Below are 19,638 nucleotides of genomic sequence, written 5' to 3'. Positions count from 1 at the left end.
TGTCCAGACAGACTTCACATTTAGTCCACTGATTTTTGACCAAGGCACCAAACCATTGCATGGAGAAGGCAACCTCTTTTTAAAGATTGATTATGTTACCATCAAATATCATATGGAAAGAAAAAATGTACCTCAATTCTACCTTACCTCATATACAAAAAATTATTTTATATATATCACAAACCTAAACATAAAATCTAGAATCACAAAGCTTTTTTTTTTAAGATAGGACATAAAAAGAATAGGCTATGAAAGGAAAAAAAAAATGGTAAACTTCACTGTTATGGGCTGAATTGTGTCTTGCCCAAAATTCTTACTTTGAAACTCTACTACTCAGTACCTCAGAACATGACTGTCTTTGGAGCTAGAGCCTTTATGAGTAAAATGAGGCCTTAAGAGTGAGCCCTCAACCAATGTGACTGATGTCCTTATAAGAAGATGAAATTTGGACATAAAGAGACACTAAGAATGCATGTGCACAGAGGAAGGCCCATGTGAGGACACAGCCAAAAGTGGACATCTACAAGCCAAGCAGAGAGGCCTCAGGAGAAACCCACCCTGCCCACAGCTAGATCTTGGCCTTCCAGCCTCCAGAGCTGTGGAGAACTACTTTCCATTGTTAAGCTACGCAGTCTGTGGTATTTTGCTATGGCAGCCTAAGCAGATGAATACATTCATCAAAGTTAAAAAATTCTGCTTATTAAAGAAAATAAATACACAAATCCACAGACTGATAAAAATATTTATAATACATACATATTACATATCCAAATATGTATACAACTCATACACACTAACAATAAAAGTCAAACAGCTCAATTTTTAAAACAGGCAAAAAATTGAACAGACTTTTTATGAAAGAAAATATATGAACGGCCAATGTGTGTATGACAGTGTGCTTAACGTCATTAGTTACCAATTTAACACAATTTAAAACCACAGTGAGATATCATTTCACATCCACGAGAAGATCAAATGATGGTGAAAATGGGGAGCAACTGGAAATGTCACATTGCTGATAGAAATATTAAATAGCAAAACAACTTTGGAGAATTGTTGGGAAGGATTTTTACTTGTCTTTTTTTAAAATAAAATTAAATATGCTTCTACCTTATGACTCAGAAATTCCACTTCTAGGTATTTACTTAAGAGAAAGGACAATATGTCTACAAAAATATCTGTATAGAAATGTTTGTAGCAGCCTTAATTTTAATGGATTCAAACTGAAAAATAAATGTTCGTCAAAAGGAGACTGGATAAATGAATGTGGTATATTCTTACAATGGAATACTATTCAGTGATAAAAATAATGAACTACTGATATGTAATACAATATAGGTGAATCTCAAAAATCTTATGCTGAGTAAATGAAACCAGATATAAAACAGTATATACTATATAACTACGTATGTGATGTTCTAGAATAGGCAAATCATTCTTTGGAAAAAGAAATGAGAATGTAGTTATCTCTGCTGGAGAAGATGGGGAGACAGCTTAACTGGAGGGGGACAAGATCATTTTGCGAGGTAACGGAACTAGTTTACATTTTATTTCTGTTGGTGGTTACAGGGATATACACATATGTCAAAACTCATGGAGCTAAACATTTGATCTGTCTTTTATTTTATGTAAATTACACCTTAACTTAGAAATCAAAGCAAGAGTATTAGATGGTCTCTTTTCAGTGATGCTCTCTCTGTACAGATCAGAGTGGGTGTCCATACTGGACCAGTCTTAGCAGGTGTTGTGGGAGACAAGATGCCACGGTACTGCTTGTTTGGTGACACTGTGAACACAGCTTCTAGGATGGAAAGTCATGGGCTTCCCAACAAAGTACACCTCAGCCCCACAACCTACAGGTAAGCTTCCATTTATTCATGCCTTTCTTTGTCCCTCCCTCCTTCCAGAACTTACAGAGTGCCTAGCAGCCATGGCATGGGTAGGGAAGGAAACTCATGCTTTTTCTTCCATGCCTCAATGGCTTACAGAAGATACTGTGGCAGATAACAAATATAGTTGAGCTTCTACTGCAACATAGTTTTTACTCTCAGGGGGCATGTAGTTTAGTCCAGAGAACAGCAAATTATAACCCCACAGACCAAATCTAGTCTGCTGCTCATTTTTGTAAATAAAGTTTTATTGGAACACAGCCACGCACTTCCATTTACATATTGTCTATGGCTGATGTCATGCTACAAAGGCAGAGTTGAATGACTGCAACAGAGACCATATAATACACAAAGTCTAAAATATTTACTCTCTGGTCTTTTATATAAAAAGTGTGCTGACTTTTGGTCTAGCAGAAGAAGAAAGAAAAGTTGCAGTTAGTTATTTTTAAAGTGAGACAAATACAATGATAAATGTGTGTATAAAACAATACTTATAGTTTCTTGAGCACTTACAATAGGCCACATTCTATTCTAAATTTTTATATGTTAATTCATTTACAGTTGCAACAGCTCTGTAAAGATACATTGTTATTATTTACGGATGAAAGAAAAGGCAGAAAAAGGTTAATCATTTGCCTCAGAAACAGGTAGACGAGGAAGGAGAATAGCCCAGATGCAGCCCACAGAGTCAGGGTTCACAGTCCCCTCTTTAACTGTGGCACTCTTATCCCCAAGGGAATCACAGGGGGTGTCATGGGAGCCAGAGCAAGGGGGCTTGACCCAGTAAAAATGGGCTTCATGGAGATTCCTGAGCTAAATCTTCAACAAAGAGTTCCAGAGTAAAATTCAGACAAAATTGGGGTATTGGGGGTAAAAAGCAGGTACAGGTTCACATGTAGAATAGGTGCAGAGAACTATAAACACAAGCTTTTTTGTATTGGAAAATATGAGGCAGGAGTGATGAGAGCTGCATGTGCCTTACTGAAGGGCAAGGATCCTATGCTGTAGGTTAGGAAAAGCCCCCAAGGAATGTGAGGTTGAAGCCAGTGACACGGCCAGGTCCTATTTGACACTGACCACTCTAGAGACCCTAAAAGGACATACTTGAGAATCAGAAAATGAGATAGACAAGACCTGTTAGGAGTTTAGTCTGAATCAGAACATTAGTGGCAGGAATATGGGGGAAGTAAAACCAGCTAAACTAGTTGGAAATGGGGGAGGAGAAGGAGGGAGAAGCCCAGGTCTCCATTCTGGGTGACTAGGGCTTGAATGATGGCCTCGCCATCTGCAATAGGATAAATAAGTATCCCAGCTCATAGGGGCAGGCAATGAGTTTAGGTTGGACACGCTGGGTTCAAAGAAACTGTGGAACATTCAGCTAGAGGTGGCACAAAATGCATGCATGAAGTTTGGAGTTGAGTTTTTGAAGATCCAGACTTAGAGTAAGCAACGTATAGGTGGTAAAGTCATGAGAGTTGAAGGATGCAGTGTGCAAAGAACAGTGGGAAAAGAATGGAATCCTGCATAGAACCAGCATTTAAGTGGCACGGGAGGAAGAGGAGCCCATGGGAGAGGCAGGAGAAGAAATAGAAAGGACGAGGAGCGTTTAGGGTGAGAAGCACTCTTGTGGATGGCTTAGGAAGGAGGAATTGAACAACAATGTCAAATGTAGTAATAAGGACTGAAAAATGCTCACTAGAGGTTCTGGGGGCATTATCAAAAGTGGTCGTAGTGAAATGGTCGGATAGACCTTGGGCTGAAGAATTAAAAAAAGAGAAAACTCGTATGGGATTAAAGCAGGTGAGAAGCTGTTGGTTTGCTTCTGTTTAGGATGGAAGAGACATAAGCACACTGACAAGCAGAAGGAGAGAGGCAAATGGAGAGGGAGCTGAAGATAAGGGTGGGGTGGCTGGTGGAGCAAGACCCAGAAGTGGTGGGAAGAGGGCATGGATGAGGAGCCCCTGAACAAGAAAGACACTTCATTCTCACAGACTGGGGAAAAGGGTGATGTAGTCAAGGGGTGCGAAGTCACAGGCTCTCACATGTAATTACTGTAATGCTGTAGATGAATCAGATCAGAAAGTAGGAGGCACAGTCACCAGCATGGGAGTGAGGGGAGCAGATGCCAAATGAGGGCACAAAAGGAGTGTGGTGAAGGTCTGAACTCTCCACCAGCCTGGCCAATGACAAGGGAAGGCTCGATGGGGTGCCGAGGCAGGTGGTCACGAATTTGAATCCTCACCAGTCGGATGGTTCTTTGCCTTTTCTCCATCACTTGGTGGACAGTAAATAAATCAATGGGGAAACAATTTTGCAATTACCCCATAGCTCTGTCTCTTTTCATGGTCCCTATCCTATAGTCCTCCTCTTCAGTTCATTGGCAGACAGAAATTATTGTGGAGAAAGTTTGGGTAGTTAGGATGAGCACGGTAGCAAGCATGGGGTACGTGGTGCTCTTGGGGAAGATGGAAAGAAGAGTGTTGATACCCAAGAGCCTTATGTGGCAGAACCATGACAGGTGGTGTCCACACGGGCACTGACAGCATGGTGTGTAGAAACGTGAGAGATGCCATATGAGGGGTGAGCTGGAGAGAGAGAAATTAATGGCAGGGTCGGCAGGGTCTTGCTGAGTCCCTGTGCTCACTTTTGGCCTGTGGCATCTTGTTGAGAATCTCACCCTGACTCTGTCCACGGCCTATGTTCCTCTTCAGCAGGCTGGTGTCTGGGATCCTCCCTGCTCTGCTGTTGTGTGTCCTGCATCCTGCACTTCTCTTGAGTTGCCTGTGCATAGTAGACAACTCTTGAGTTACAGACTCACAGTCTTTGATATCTGATGCACTTTTTTTCCTCTGTGCAGAGCCTTGAAAAATCAAGGATTTCAAATCATTGAGAGGGGTGAAATCGCAGTGAAAGGTAAAGGGAAAATGACCACATACTTTTTGATCCAGAACTTGAATGCCACAGAGGACGAGATCATGGGGAGACCTAAAACCCCACGTGATCACAAGGGTAAGCAAAAAAGAGAAGCCTTGTCATTAGTGTTGAGAAGTTTTTCCACTAACTACTTTAGATATGTTCAGTGTCTGCAGGGTCAACACAGGTAGCGTCCCTGCCCACCACCATGCTCCAAGGCTCAGTTCAACCATCTTGGCCTGAACACGCTTCTCTTGCATCCTGGTTATTATGATGTTCTTTGAGCTGGGCCGATAGATCCAGCTAACAAGTTCTACATACACTAGTCTTCGAGGTTCTTCTCTGGGCATTTCCCATGCAGCTCTGATTTGCGAGTGCTTTCTCTGCTCCCCAGCTTCAGAGGCTCCAGCACAGGCTTCCTCGCATGCTGGAAACTTTTGCCTTCCACATTTTGTTCTAGCTTCCAAAACTGGGACGAGGGACAAAATTCGTGACTCACCCAGCTCCAGGACTGACAAGAGGGTGGGAGTTTAGGGTAAAACAACCCAGTGCTAAGCTGGACCAGGGATTACCATTTGGCTCATGGTACCCCCCAAAGAAGCTAGAATCCAACAGTGAGGTCTCCATCACGAGGCTGATCCATCCCATACACTCGGGACCTCTTAGCTACAGCCTAAGACAGAAGTGCTGACCTGAAGGGGAAACCCAGTAGCAGCAGGCAAGCCTCTCTGAACCTCCAAGAAGGGAATGAATTCCTTCTGACAGGAGTTAATCTTTAGCCACTCCAGAGGCCCACAGGGGAATCTCAAAGTCCAGAGGTTCCTTATTTACACAGCTATTATATGCAGCATGTCTCTTTAGGACATGCGGATTATGATGACTATTTTTAAAAGTGGGGCTATCCCAAAGAAAAGATGAATTATTTGAAGAACTTTTGAAATCGTCATGATGCTTTCATTCTAATATCAGCTCACCTTAGCATCCCTGTAAGCCATAGTTGGTTTATTGTTTTTTATTTAGATCCACATTTTACTGATGTGGGCACTGAGATACAAAGATCTAAACAAAAAACAAGAAATAACTTTGGCAATAAGGACCAGGAGCAGTCCTCATTAGAACTTTTAGCCCCAGAATTTCCAGGCTCTGGGCAGCTCATCCTCTGATATCTCCCCTTCCCTCCCACCCTCATGCCAGCCTCACAGCACAGAAGGTTTCTAGAGGGAAGGCAAACAAACTTTCCCCTTTTCTCTTCGATGTCAGAAATGGACAAAGTAAAGTGGGAGGGGTGTCATGCCACATGATCATTGGAGAGGAGAAGGCCAGGCTGGAGGCTTTGGCACAGGACAGGGTGGATGGGTCTCAGCTGTGCCTGGCTCTAACCCCACACTGAGGGTTCCCACACGTCTTAGAGAAACAGTATTCTGGATCAAGGTCAGAGCCAGTAGAATCAAACCCACTTTCAGTTCTGAGCTAGGGAAAAGCAATCCCGAGTAGGAAGTGAGGAAGAGTGCCTGACTGGGAGCCCTCAGAATGGAGCCTGAGAAAGGGGAGGGAGGGAGGGTGTGAAAGGAGGGCGAGGGATAGCAGCCCCCCCTCCCCCATCCCCCAAGGCCCCAAACAGTGCCTCTGTGTAAATTAACAACAAGGATCCCTTTGTAGACTATGGGGTCGACAACACCCCAGACATGGCTTCTTATAGAAGAAAATGGCCACCCTCTGGCTGGGCTGACGTCAGTCCTCACCCTGAACCCCTTGGCCAGGTGCCTCCATGTAGAGAAAACTGCACAAACATACATGTGGTCCCAGGAAGGAAGGAAGGATCCAGTCCTTTCTTTTCATGCTTCTGTGCATTTCCCAGCCCCCTGTCCCTTTCCTCAGCAGCCCTGGATATCCCGCTGTGAGCCTCAGCCACCAGGCTCTGGGGGAGGGTAAGTCTGTCTCTCCCTGTCTGCCTTCATCTACCCTGGAGCACTGCATGGGGAGGGGCTCCAGCAGGAAGGCCAGAAACTCTCAGGGGAGACCTCATGCAGATACTGCTTCCTAAGGAACCCCATTAAACTTCCGGGGGCCAGGATGTTTTCTCCCAGTGACAATTGACATCTCCACATGGCAAGATAGAGTCTCTCAAAGCCATTGTGGAGGAGGGACATGGAAACACCATTGTGCCCACTGATGCTCTCTCCACATTGGTCTGTTTCCTTAGATTGTCTCCCATGGACACACATTATTTTTGGGAGGGTTCTTAGGGAGAAGCAGGAGCGAGGGCACTTCAGTGATTCTTACGTGCAGTCAGCATTCAGCACTATGTCTAAGACCAAAGCAATGCGGAAGAAAGGGCCCTACAGGGTCTTTCTTGTGCCCCACCCTACCCTGGCACGAAGGGACCCAGAGGTAGCAGGAGGAAGAAAGGCTAGCACCCAGGAGAGTACTTCCTCAAACGAGCCTCCTCTCCTCCACTCTGCTCTCAGACAGTGCATTTCCTCATTCTAGGCAATGAGTCCATGAAACACATTAAATGTCCTTCAGCCTCCCTAACACGACATCCAACAGCTGGAGCTTCCGTCCAGTCCTTCACATGATAGACACTTGTGGGAAACCTCCCAGGACAGCCGATGTTCAGAGGCATCAAAAAAAAAAAAAAATCTCCCACTTCGGCCACCATAAAGCCTGCTCATGCAACCGTCCTCACTTTTCCTTCCTCTCATGGTTTTTTGCAGAAGCAAGTGCTCAGGGAAATCAAGACTGGAGAACCGTTGCCATTATGAGGTATGCCGACGGTCAGCATCTGCTCCCCGACAGAGACGCAGCAGACGCAGACGGTGAGTGCAGTAGGCCTGGTCTAAAATACTTCCAGCCCTGCCTTGCTCATAAAGAGAATCGGACACTTCAGAGGTCACTTGATGGGTGGTGAGAAAAAGCCGGAAAGGGATAGCATAGGCAGAGTTTGGGGTCCTGGGGCAGGACACTACTGACTTGCTCGCTGTATTTTGAATAAACTTTTGTTCTGAGCTCCCCCATTGCAGGTGCCCCAGGGGCTCTCATGCTGGCAGGCCTTCTATACTCACTTCTAAAAGAATCTCTAATACCAGAAAAACTTACTGCTTTCTGCGCATCCACAGAACAGTTTCTCTGGACAGTGTGGCCCGGAGTAGCTTGCCTCAGCTTACTAAGGAAAGCTGAGACTTCCTGTTCCTGCACCATCTGGTGCTTTACAGGGACCTCAGGGCACTGACACTTCTGATAGCCCAGTTACCCTCTTCTCTACTTTGTCCTGAGGGTCGTAAGGACAGGAGGGTTTGCTTCATTTGTGCTTATTCTGGGCTGCCTTGGCAGTCACTCAGCTACCTCAGAGCCAGAGCCATTCTCAGGACTGACAAGGCTTGGTTTTGAGTATGGAGTCACAAAGGAATCATGAGGAACCAGGGATGGGTGGACAATATGAACCCGTGTAGCAGCAGCTCCCCTATCCCTTTCTAGAACCCCCATGCTAGGTGATCCGTGTGGAGTTAAGCAAGGCATGGCCACAGTGTATGTTTGTTAGAGAGGATCACAGCTCATGCATTTTCTAAAAACCATCTCTGGTCACTGAGACAATTTCTTAAGACAAATGAAAGATCCATGTGATGAGTTAGAACAGCTTAAAATCCATATGAAAAGTCCAGCTCTCGTTATCTTTATTAGACAATTCTCTAAAGTTGAGTGTTGCTTGAGTGCTTGGCATTGGCACTGCCCTGATGCCCGAAGGCTTCCCTCTAGCTTGATCCTAGAACCCGAGATTGAGGAAATGAATAGCAGCCTCTTATTGATTTCAGGTGAGAGAAGACAGAGCAAAACTTCTCTCACTCTGATCCTGGGGTCAGATGGACATTTGGATTCTGGGACATGAGAAGCTCAAAGAAAAGTTTTTACCTTTGCCTAGAGGCCTATCTCTCCTCTCCCACTCCTCTCCCTTCTGGAGTTGCATATTTCTGGCAATGCCCAAAACCCTGAATAGTCGTCCAACTTATTACATTATAGGATTATAACACTCATAGATCCATTCAACAGTGTTCCTTGGAAAGGTGTTGCTGCTGCAGGAATGGGCAAAGCATCCAGTCACTGTCCTGGGATCCGCGATGCTCATTAACTAAACATATGAGGTCCCTGCCTTTGGGCAGCTTGCGGTTTAGTAGAGGGAGACAGACAATTAACAGGTAAGTAAACAAATAAGATGGTTGGGGTAGTGATGAATGTTAAGAAGAAAATAAAACTGAGTAGTGGAGAAGAGGGCCAGTGAAGCCTTCTGAGAGGGAGCAGCATTTCAGCCGGGACTTGGATGAAGGGAGAACCCCTATGTGGCTACCTGGGTAGGGGCTTCCACGAAGCACTGTGCCCAAGGCAGGAACAGCCTTGGCAAGTTCACAGGAGACAAGAAGACCAGTGTGCCTGGAAAGGGCTGGAGGAGGAAGGGAGCCATAGGGAGGAAGTCAGACAGGTGGGTGGGGGCCTGGTACAGTCTTGGCCTTGAGACTGATTATTGATGTGCGAAAAAGCATCGGCATGAAGTGACGGGTCGGTGAGGACTTGCCGGGCTCCCTGGGGACCTTCAGAGGGAGAATGGCTCTGCCATTTGATTCATAAACAGCTCAGAAGGGAAGGTCTAAAAACTCCATATGCTCCAGGAAGGTAAGCAAATTCATTTTTCAAACTTCTACTGCATGGGAGATGGGGAGGTCCCTCCGCAGGGACCAACACGACTGGGCAGGGCTGGGTGTCTTGCTTAGAGGTGAAAGACAGAAATTTCTCAGCACCTTTTCTAACTGTGGCTTTCCTGGACAAAAAGCAACACCAACAACTAGAGAGAAATCCACCTCAGCTTTGGGGGGAAACTGGAGGGGTGAACTGGTATTTTTTGGCAGCTACTTTGTGACAGGCATTTTACCCACAATATCTTATTTACACAACAGTTATATAAGGTCCCACAACTAGTAAGTGGAAGAAATAGCATTTGATCTTCATTTCACACTTGTTTGTCTTGGGCAGATCACGTCCCTGTGAGTTCGTTTTGAGCATCAGACCGAGACAATTCCATATTTTCCCTAGGTGGTGGCCACTGAACGTGAACTTCTTGGATTGACAATGGCCCAGCCATGTGTCTCTCAGATCCTCGGGGCCCCATCTGAACAGATCTCTGTTCAGTGTGATTAGCAGGGGTATTCATGAGGAATCCCTCCCACACTGTGGGTGCATGACAGACTGGTGTGCACCAAGAGTGCCATTGGACCCAAAGCCACCCACACCCAGATGTACTGAACCAGAAACTACCTTTTCACAACGTGCCCCAGTAATTTGAGTTTGGGTTTACCAATGACATGGGCTTCTTCCTTATCTCTGACAGTTGGCAGCAGACATAGAATTTAGCTGTGGCAGACTCATGCCACCTGCTCATGGGACCTGCCTCTTCACTGTGGTTCGGGTCCCAGTTCTCATGGGTTTTCAGGTCCAGCTAGGTCTCCTATATCACGCTTAGCTCTGAAGTCAGTGAAGGCTGCCAGAGCGTCACGGTGGGAGCCCCCGCCCTCGCCACTACCCCTGAGCCATCCTGCCCAGCCCCTATGTGGGCATCACAATGAGGAGGTGTCTCCATCAGTAGCCATGGCCTATCAGGACTCTTCAGAGACCAGCCTGCTTCCCAGGCTCCAGGCAGCTGGGCAGACGTTCAAGACTCACTTCATTCATCATCTCTGCCACCAACCTCGCCAGGTGGTCACCTGGCTGCCAAACACGATGGCTTTCCAGTTGCACACCCTTCCGTCTGACTTGGCTCTCTCGGGTGGGAAACAGACACTCCTGCCCCCTCTCCCCGGAGAGGACCATGGATCCTGAAACAATATCTCAGAGCCTTGGCAGCCCGTGCAACTGCAGCGCACCTAGACCTCTCTCTGCAGGCCAGCTGAGGCCTGGGGCTCACCCCTCTCTCGACCCTCTTTAAAAAGGGGAGCACATGGAGTCCCTGCAAGGCTAAGCCACCTTATGCCAGGGCAGTAGGGAGTGCTCAGCGGGACCCAGGCCCGCAGGCTCCACGAAGGACCTCATTTGCACTTCAATAAAGCGCTTTTCTTTCACTCAACTATGTATCTTGGTGTTAGATGTTTCAGTGGGGAGACTCCCCAGTGCAATTAAACAGGAGTATTGAGCCGGAGAGAAATCAGTGTGTGTTGACTCAGATATTTAAGCAACCACCTTTCAGTATTGACTCAGAAATTGGCCTTCCAGCTGTCCCTGCTGGCAGACTCTTCTGGCATCTCGTCAAGCCCCTGTTAATGTGTTTTTCAAATTTCAACTTGCTTCAACTTGTCTCCTGACTGATCCTCCTGATGATGATAATAATGGTTTCCAGGCTGACCTGCACACAGCACTTAGGCAAGTAGCCCAGGCCCCTCTCTGGAGGTGACCCCCTCCTTATAAATCACAGTCAGAGGACGTTTGCTTGCTGGGTTCGCGGCAGGTTAAGTCAGCTTGGGGGACTTCTCAAGCAACTCCTAATTGTTCCTCGAGAACCTGAGTGGTGAGGGTCTCTCTCCTGATGGGGTTAGACTTCAGTGGTCTGCTGCTGGAGGGGGCCAGGTTGCTGATCCCCTCCAAATTTTACTCACCCTTCCAAACAGGAAGAGCTTTCCCACCATTTGCAGTCCCCCTGATGAGTAATTCTTGGACGGGTTTGTGGTCACTTAATTGCCAGGGCTTGCCCCTTGCTTTACAGAGTCGTGACTAGACAAGCACCTTTCCCAGCCGTGGCCAATTAGTGGGGCCCCAGCTGGTTTGGAGCCAGGCTTCTAAGGAAGGCTGGGTCCCTGTTCTCAGCTCCAAGGCCTTTTCTGTAGCCTCTCTGAAGCCTTCCTAAGTGCGGCTGTCAAACTTTGCTGAACTTTCCCCCTTGCGGCTAATGAGTGTCACAGCTGTTTTTAACCTCGGGTTTTCTAGAATTTGAGCTGTTAACCCAGCTCCCACAGAAGGAGGATCCTGGGAGGTAGAAATGGACTCTTCACACACAAGGAGGTGACTAATGGAGGAACACAGGATTTTCAGTGTCAGGGCTAGCCTTGAAGTTTTGTGTTGTCACCCTGGATAACATCGACCAAATTAATTTAAATCAGAGCTGGTCGACAGAGGCGGCACAGCGGGGAGGGCAGCCGGACCATCTGTGGAAAAACCTGTTGACAGTAGACAGCTGAGCAGCTGAGCCTCACCTGAGTGGGATTTGGCAGGTCTGCAGTAGGGCTGTGATTCTGGTTCGTTAACCAACTTTATAGGGGATTCTAGTGAGCCAGCCGCCTTGGGGATCACCATCGTGATAGAAAGCGCGTTAGACTGAAATCAGAATTCCAGGTCCTGGCATTCAGTGACCTGTGTGTCACTTCAGGCAATCCTCTTCACATCATTTTTCTCATCCTGAAGGCAGGATTCACAGGGTTGCTTTGAGAAATAGATGAGATCTGAAAACAGCAGAGTGTTGGGTGTGCGAATGCTGAGTCACTTGGGCCTTCATTCGCTTAACAAATATATGGGTCTTAACACAAAACTGTAAGAGGTACTGAGGTACTGCAGAGGTGCTTTTTTTCTTAAAGTATAATCTGTTGCAAAGAGCTTTAGACAAATGGGGCAGAGGAATCTACATGGGAAGTCAGGCTCCCAGCCTTGCGCAGGGCGCTCCAGAGTGACAGTGTGCGCGAGTGATGCTGAAACACACACTGGGACTTGGAAAACCTCTTAGACAAGGTGCACATGACAGCAGAAATGAGAACAGGCAAGGATCTGCTCTGGTCTCTTGAAAATGTGGGGACTTCTGGAAGCTGGGAATTTATTTCCTGCATGGCATGGCCTCTTTTGCCCATGGATGGAAAGAGGCAGGATGATCCTAGAATACCACTCCTGCTTCATCCTGGAAATGCCATTGCATTCTTTGTATCGCTAGGGTAGAAGTCTACACTTGCTGGTAGAGTTTCCCCTAAAATTTCAATTTTGGAATTTGTGTCTCTTTTCCGTGTTCACACTTCCCCTGCCCTTTTTCTAGGATGGGGGTGAATGCTGGGAAAACTGACATGGAAGTTAGCAGGAGGGGTACAGGGCTCTGCACAAGTGGAGACCACACAGAACCAGGTGGGGGTGGGGAGAGAGGTGGGATGGTGGCACAAGCCCTGTGCTGCCAAGGACCAGGATGGTTTGAAGCCATGGGTGGCGTGAAGCTATCGGGGTGCAGGGCCTTGGAGACGACCAAGTGTCTGATTTCAGGCTCAGGCCAAACCCACCATCCTAGTCGTGTGGAAAATCAGTGTTGAAACCAAGATGTGGTCTTCCATATCTTATTCTTTTTGGAAGGTTAGAAACAGATGCAGAAACACCACGAAGGGATTATCTAAATGGCAAATGTAAAAATCCTTCTTGTAACCCCATATCCTATTGTGTAGGACTCACAGATCCTGCCTATGGCAACAGGTGATGATCTGCATCCCACCTCTATTCCCCAAGGCAACAGCATTTCCTCACATTCCATGTGGCTGTCGCTGCAGCCACTGCCACCCCCAACTCCCCAGCCTCCAAGTTTGTGTTTGACAATCTCGCGTGATAGTTGTTTTCCAAATGGGAAGATGTCTTCTGCAACCATTTTTTTTCATTTAATCTGTTCTTGATCTATATTGAGATAGATTTCTGTGCTGATTTTAATACTGGGCTATGTGATTTGTCCAATTAAAGACTATTTTTATTTATTTGTATTATAGAAGAAATATTTAATTTTTAAAAAGTACAGATGAACCAAAAGAAGAAAACAAAAACACCTATAGTTACATCACCCAGAGAGACTATTATTAAAATGTGGGTCATATCTTCCCTGACTTGTGTATGGGAGGCTGTGTGTATGTGTAGACATATATGCTTTTTCTTACAAAAATGGAATTGTCATGCATATAGTTTTGTAATTTGGCAGGTCATGAATTTCTTTCCTTTGAACACTTAAACACATATTAATACAGAGGAGGAATTTTTTTTTTTTTTAAGACGGAGTGTTACTCTGTTGCCCAGGCTGGAGTGCAGTGGCACAATTTCAGCTCACTGCAACCTCCACCTCCCAGGTTCAAGCGATTCTTCTGCCTCAGCCTCCTGAGTAGCTGGGACTACAGGTGCATGCCACCACGGCTGGCTAATTTTTTGTATTTTTAGTAGAGGTGGAGTTTCACCATGTTGGCCAGGATGGTCTCGATCTCCTGACCTCATGATCCACCCACCTCAGCCCTCGGCCTCCCAAAGTGGAAAATTGTAAACAGATATAATGCGTTTCACATGGTACCCTTGGTTCCCGTGTGACTTGTGCTATTACATACCCTCAAACCGATTTTGCATGGTATCAAATGAAAATCCCAGTTATCTTAATACTCTCCACATCTACAACACATCTTTGGGACCCCTGATGTCTCATGAGTCCTGAAGTTTCCTCTAAATTTTCCAAGAAAGACTAAACTCGTTCAAGTTAGCTTTAGTGTTTAGAGTATCCTAGGTGTCTAGATGTCAGCAACCTATGGAAGATGTACCTTGTCATTTCTACTAACCAGAAAATGTAATTAACCAGAAGGCTACATTTCCCAACTGTGCATGACAATGAGCATTAACTGTAACAAAATGATGGTACCCTGAGGCACCTTGTGAGCAATGGTCTTGTGGGAGCGAAAGATGATGGATGAGAATTCGTCTCAAGTAAACAAAATTCTTCTACCATCTGGATTGTGGAACTGAATTGGAGTAGAATGTCAAACATATATGTGTGAAAATTCCAAGACAGCCTTGCAATTCTGTGCTGACCAAGTCTTGTTTGAATTGTCAGAGGCATCAACTCAAATTGATGGAGTCAGGTTTGGCCTGTCCGACTTTCAATGTGCTGTGCAGTTTATTTTCTCAGCACAATCCTAGCTGGTTGTCCTTTCTGTCTGTTGTCTGTTCTCTCTTTAGGGAGAGAAAAGGGAAAGAGGAAAATGAATTTAAAGGAAATAGGAGTAGAAATGGAGGAGATGGACGATCCAGTTAAGATACAAGTGAGAAAAATGAAAAATGGCCAGGCTAGAGGAGAGGAAAAATCCGCTATGAGGCAGCAGAGATGAATCAATGCTGAAAAGCTACATTTTTGAGAAGAGAAATTGCAAGGGGAGGGGGAAATTAAAGAGTGTTGAATAAAGAGGAGACTAAGAGATCTGTAAAATATTATTTCCTAGTGTTGAGCTTATTTCCAAAATACCTTATGAGAGGTTAAGCCAGAAAATAGATTATTTCTCTTGGTTACAAAGAAATCATGGTGCTCTCAGGAAACAAGAGCAGATCATGAACACAGCCTGACAGCTGCTGGGTACAGGGAATGGTTTCCTTTACTGTATTCCTGCTCATTTTAGCAATTCCAGCCCTTTCCAGCTCAGTTTTCACTTTTACTAGAGTAACTTCCACTTTTCATACAATCACAAAGACACAAAACAAATAAGTTCTGGGATCACAACACTGTTCTGTGGAGATTTTTTTCTCTCAAAGATTCTTATGACATTTTTGTGAGTTGAGGGGGAGACAGATGTGTTGTGTAGTGTTGTTTTACATCTGGAGAAACTGGGGCACAGAGGAGTGTTAGGGGGAGAGTTCATCTGCCCTTTGCAGTGCTGATGAGTGGCGATGGATGTGGAGGCAGACAACCAGGTCTTCTCAATAGAAAAAATTACACTTCCATCTGTAATCAACTCATTTTTTTCTCTGTTTGCTATGATGGCAAAACAAAATGGAACCCAAATTTCACAAATACGCTATCCTTATAATTTAACCTGCAGGTTTCCATTTTTGAAAAATTTAGTTCTAATTGTAATAGTTCTTACATCTCAAAAAACTATAATACTGCAATAATTCCATAATTCAAAATGAAAGAGCTGAGGGTATTGGGAATAATAAAAAATAGTAGAGAATCAGCAAAAAGCAAAAACAAAACACCCTGTATCTGAATAAGTAACAATTTCCAAAGAGCATAAAATACTGCTGAATATAATTCAGTCGTGTGTGTGTGTATGTCAGAGAGCAAGAGAGAGAATACGTGATAGGAATCAAATAAACCGATAGCTAGCTAATGGCATCTGCACTTAGCTAACTCTGGTGGGCCATACCCTATAAAATGTTGCAATTGAGAGTTTCATGAACCTTGATTCTTTTTCAGATTGGTCCCAGTCTATGCCTGAACTAAACCCTTCCTGTACATCCTTGCTGGAAGTTGCCTCAGTGACATGGCCCTACATGACCCAGGAACCCCTGCCGCTTTCTTTGTTCCAGGTCCCTCTCTTCAATTTTCACCTCATCTTGGGTCTGAGACTGAGATGAGACTGGGGAGAGGTCTCATATCTCCAAATGTTCCACATGTATGTTATCACTTAACGTTGCTCAATGAGCAGCACGTTAGTGAAGGGAGCCTCTTTCAGTCTAATCGTTTGTGCTCTTAGGATCTTAAAACTGATCACTAATCCAGGTTCAGGAAGAAGTCTGAGGTGCTAACAGCCCATAATAGTGAAAAAAATTCATCCGTTATTTTGGGAAGAGAAGGCTGAAGACAGGAGCCTCTCTTAATTTCCCGCTTTCTAGAACACCAGACAAACATGAGCCTCAGACCTAACACATGCGCCTCTCTGAACTTGAATGTCTCTGGGACAATGATTCATATTTTTAAAAAAGAAAATGGGAATGACATATGACTTTAAAATCTCAGACGCTGCCCTGCCAAAGGAAACCGCAGGGAATGCGGTAGGAGATGGATTCAGTGTCCTCTACCCGGCCTCTATCTCATTCCTTCTCTGATTTCATTCTCTCCCTCCTGCCTTGACTCACAGTCCTGGAGGCAGTTCTTCTCCAGGGCCTTCTCCCTGGGCTTCCTCCCATGCTTAGAAATACTAATTGGCGTCTTTGGGTTTGTGCTCTGTGGGGCATTGTGTGAATCACTTGGTATAAATCATCTAGTTTAACGATCATAACAACCCTGGGCGGTAGATGTTATTTCTCCATTTGTCAGATGAGGAAAACTGAGGCCCAGAGAGCTTCAGTAACTCATCCAGGGTTACAGGGCAAGCAGTGGCAATGCTGGCTCTGACCTTCAGCCTCCGTGACACCGTTTCTCAGAATTCACAGACAGTCACGGGCCAGAAGACAAGGAGACTTGGTGTTATTGTGTGAGTTATGCAGAGGCAAAGATTTGGATGTGACCAAAAAGATGGCACAGGGCAGTTCAAAGAAATCACACAGCCACAAGGCAGTGGCCTGTCTGGGCTGTTTGGCCTTGGCTGTGAAGACCTCCTCCTGTCCAGGATCACACTGAATAGAAAAGGAGGCCCATAGTGTCTTCACATGTTCCCTGGGGTCTGGCCCAGATGGAACCCCATGGCCTGAGAGACAGTCTGAGGCTTGATCACTTGTTCACCCCTCTGTGTTCTTTCAGCTCCTGATGAAACCATACCTGCAGGGAGTGCAGGGACAGACGGGGACTCCGTGAGCACAGCCGACCGGCGACAGCCTTCAGTTCCGACAAAGACACATCACATTGCAAATGACACTGTGCTGTCTGGTTTCTGTGTTTTGTTGTAACAGGTTAAATGAACCCCTGGGCTTAATCTTTCCCTTACTTAGTTCTATGGCAACAAAGAAAAGTGACTTCTTTTCATTTCTCTGCTCAAAACTTCCTAAGCTGTGTCTCTTCCTCAACATCCCTTTGAGAATAAAAGTCTAGAAATAAAACACAATCCTGACAAGTTTGGAAAATATGCTTTTATATTCTTAGTTCAAAGCCAACCCTAAACTTAGAGATTTGGGGTCAAATTTGTTCTCAGAGACATAAGTTCGGCCTTGAGGCCTATTTCTGTCTTCTAACAGGAACGAATGGTTTCATGCTCTCATCACTGTGGAGATCTACTGAACTTTTGACTGAACAAGAGTCCCAGTGGCTGACACCCTGACTCTGGAGGCTCACCTTGTTTTAAGAAAGAGAAAGGGAGGAGGAGGAGAAGGAGGAAGAAGAGGAAGAGGAAGAGGAGGAAGAGGAGGAGGAGGAAAGAGACCTGGACCCTGCAGTTTATAAATCACCCCAGAACACAGCTGGGTTGTGAAAGGCACTCAGCCAGAAGTCGTGAAAGGAAATAATTTTCATTCCCAGCCCTGGGAATTACGTGAAGCAACAGAACAAAAGCTGCATTCCCCAGAGATTTTCTGAAAGTAAAATGGAAGGGAAAATGTGAAAATCACCGGCAGAGTTAGGAAAGCTACGGAAAGAAGGCAGAGCGCAGCCAAGACACCCAGGACCTTTGGCCGCTTGCTCTCCTGCTTCCAGCTGTAGGTGCAGAATGCCTTCTGCAAACAAGAGTGTTGGATATGTTCTCAGAGGTCACCCCAACTAGGGGAAGCGAGGCATGAGGTGGGGCTATGCATTTGCATCTGGTGATGATGAGAAAATAAGTATTTTTTTGACCTCAACGATAAAGAAAATCTTCAGGGCACACATGAGCTCATGATTCATTTAAGCTAGTACTTTACTTGTTCCAAGAGGCATTAACTGTCTCAGCAATTCCCAGGAGGGCACAGGCAGGGCCTGGCTCCGTCCTCAGCCAAGCCCAGGGCCTGGAGACAAAGGGAAAGTGACAAGAGTTGAATTCCTTGCTCCAATCTTTCTGGACAGCAACCGTGTTTGGTGTCTAGAAATGGATAGGTGTGGCCTGCAGTTCCGCAGGAAACAGCAAGCTCAGGTTAGACAGAGCACAAAGTGCAGTCAAGAGATGGGGGTTCTTGCCCAAACTTCATCACCTGATACACCAGCTATAAAATGGGGTTAGTGACAGCTGCCCCGCCTACCTCACAGTTTTACGTGCGCATGCGAGTGTGTGAGAATTCAGTGAAATAGAAGAGTGCAAAGATAACAATGCTCACAGTAGTAGTAACCACAGATGCTCCTCGACTTATGATGAGGGTTATGTCCAGATAAACCCACAGCAAGCTGAAAATACCAAAATGCATCAGGTTTATATCCTGATAAAATATTCATATCCTGATAAACTCATGGTGAAATTGAAATTGTAAATCAAACTATCTTAACTCAGATGTTCCTTGACACACTACAGGATTACCTCCCAACGAACCCACTGTAGAGTGGAAAAAACCTGTTAAATCAAACCATCAGGGGATCATTTATACTAACGCTTATGGATCATCGACCATATGCCAGGCACTGGCCCTGCCTGGACACATGTGACACGTTACTTCCGCTCCTGGCAGCAACCCTCTACGACCACTGTTCCAGTCCCTACTTGACAGATGAGGAAATGGGAACTCAGGGAGACTTAGTAGCCCAAGACGACACCACTGGTGAGAAGCCAAAATAGGAAATCTAAAGCTCACAGTTATTACCTATATTTATCAAAAGAAGCAGGAAAGCCTGTGGTATGGACCCAGGGCCAGCTGTGTGATTTTGGCAAAGTTGCTTAACATCTCTGGGACTTGGCATCCCATTTGTAAAATAAGGATAATCACTATGGTTCCAGTGAACCTTTAGGAACCTTCCCACCACCCTTTAAAACGAGGTGAGCCTCCAGAGTCAGGGTGTCAGCCACTGGGACTCTTGTTCAGTCAAAGGTTCAGTGGAACCATAGTGATGCCACATAGGGTTGTCATGAAGGTTACAGGAAATGTATGCAAAACACTTAGAGGCAGGGCCAACACTTGGTAAACGCTCCTTAAATGCTAGCATTTTAAAATTTTCTTAAATGCTCCTATTGAGTGACTGATCTCCCTGCTTAAGTGGAGGCAGGAA

At 45.5% G+C, this 19,638-nt stretch overlaps 2 protein-coding genes across 2 annotated transcripts in view; one reads left to right on the top strand and one right to left on the bottom strand.

Annotated features, from left to right (window-relative positions):
- Nucleotides 1-17,581, top strand: part of LOC105726699 (guanylate cyclase soluble subunit beta-2) — a 68,959-nt gene extending 51,378 nt beyond the window's left edge. The window contains exons 13-17 of the mRNA XM_012466231.2: nt 1,705-1,859; nt 4,747-4,898; nt 4,979-5,172; nt 7,293-7,621; nt 17,281-17,581. Coding sequence (XP_012321654.2) covers nt 1,705-1,859; nt 4,747-4,898; nt 4,979-5,076 — 405 coding nt within the window. The 3' untranslated portion in view covers nt 5,077-5,172; nt 7,293-7,621; nt 17,281-17,581. The remainder of the gene's footprint in view (nt 1-1,704; nt 1,860-4,746; nt 4,899-4,978; nt 5,173-7,292; nt 7,622-17,280) is intronic.
- Nucleotides 1-19,638, bottom strand: part of RNASEH2B (ribonuclease H2 subunit B) — a 139,427-nt gene that overhangs the window by 30,924 nt on the left and 88,865 nt on the right. The gene's annotated exons all lie outside the window — the stretch shown is intronic.

This window comes from Aotus nancymaae, unplaced genomic scaffold, assembly GCF_030222135.1.
Source record: "Aotus nancymaae isolate 86718 unplaced genomic scaffold, 86718_ANA_hifiasm-v0.15.2.pri h1tg000009l, whole genome shotgun sequence".
Classification (NCBI taxonomy): Eukaryota; Metazoa; Chordata; class Mammalia; order Primates; family Aotidae; genus Aotus; species Aotus nancymaae.
The sequence above is the reverse complement of the archived record's forward strand: the minus strand, read 5'-3'. Positions and strand labels throughout refer to the sequence as shown.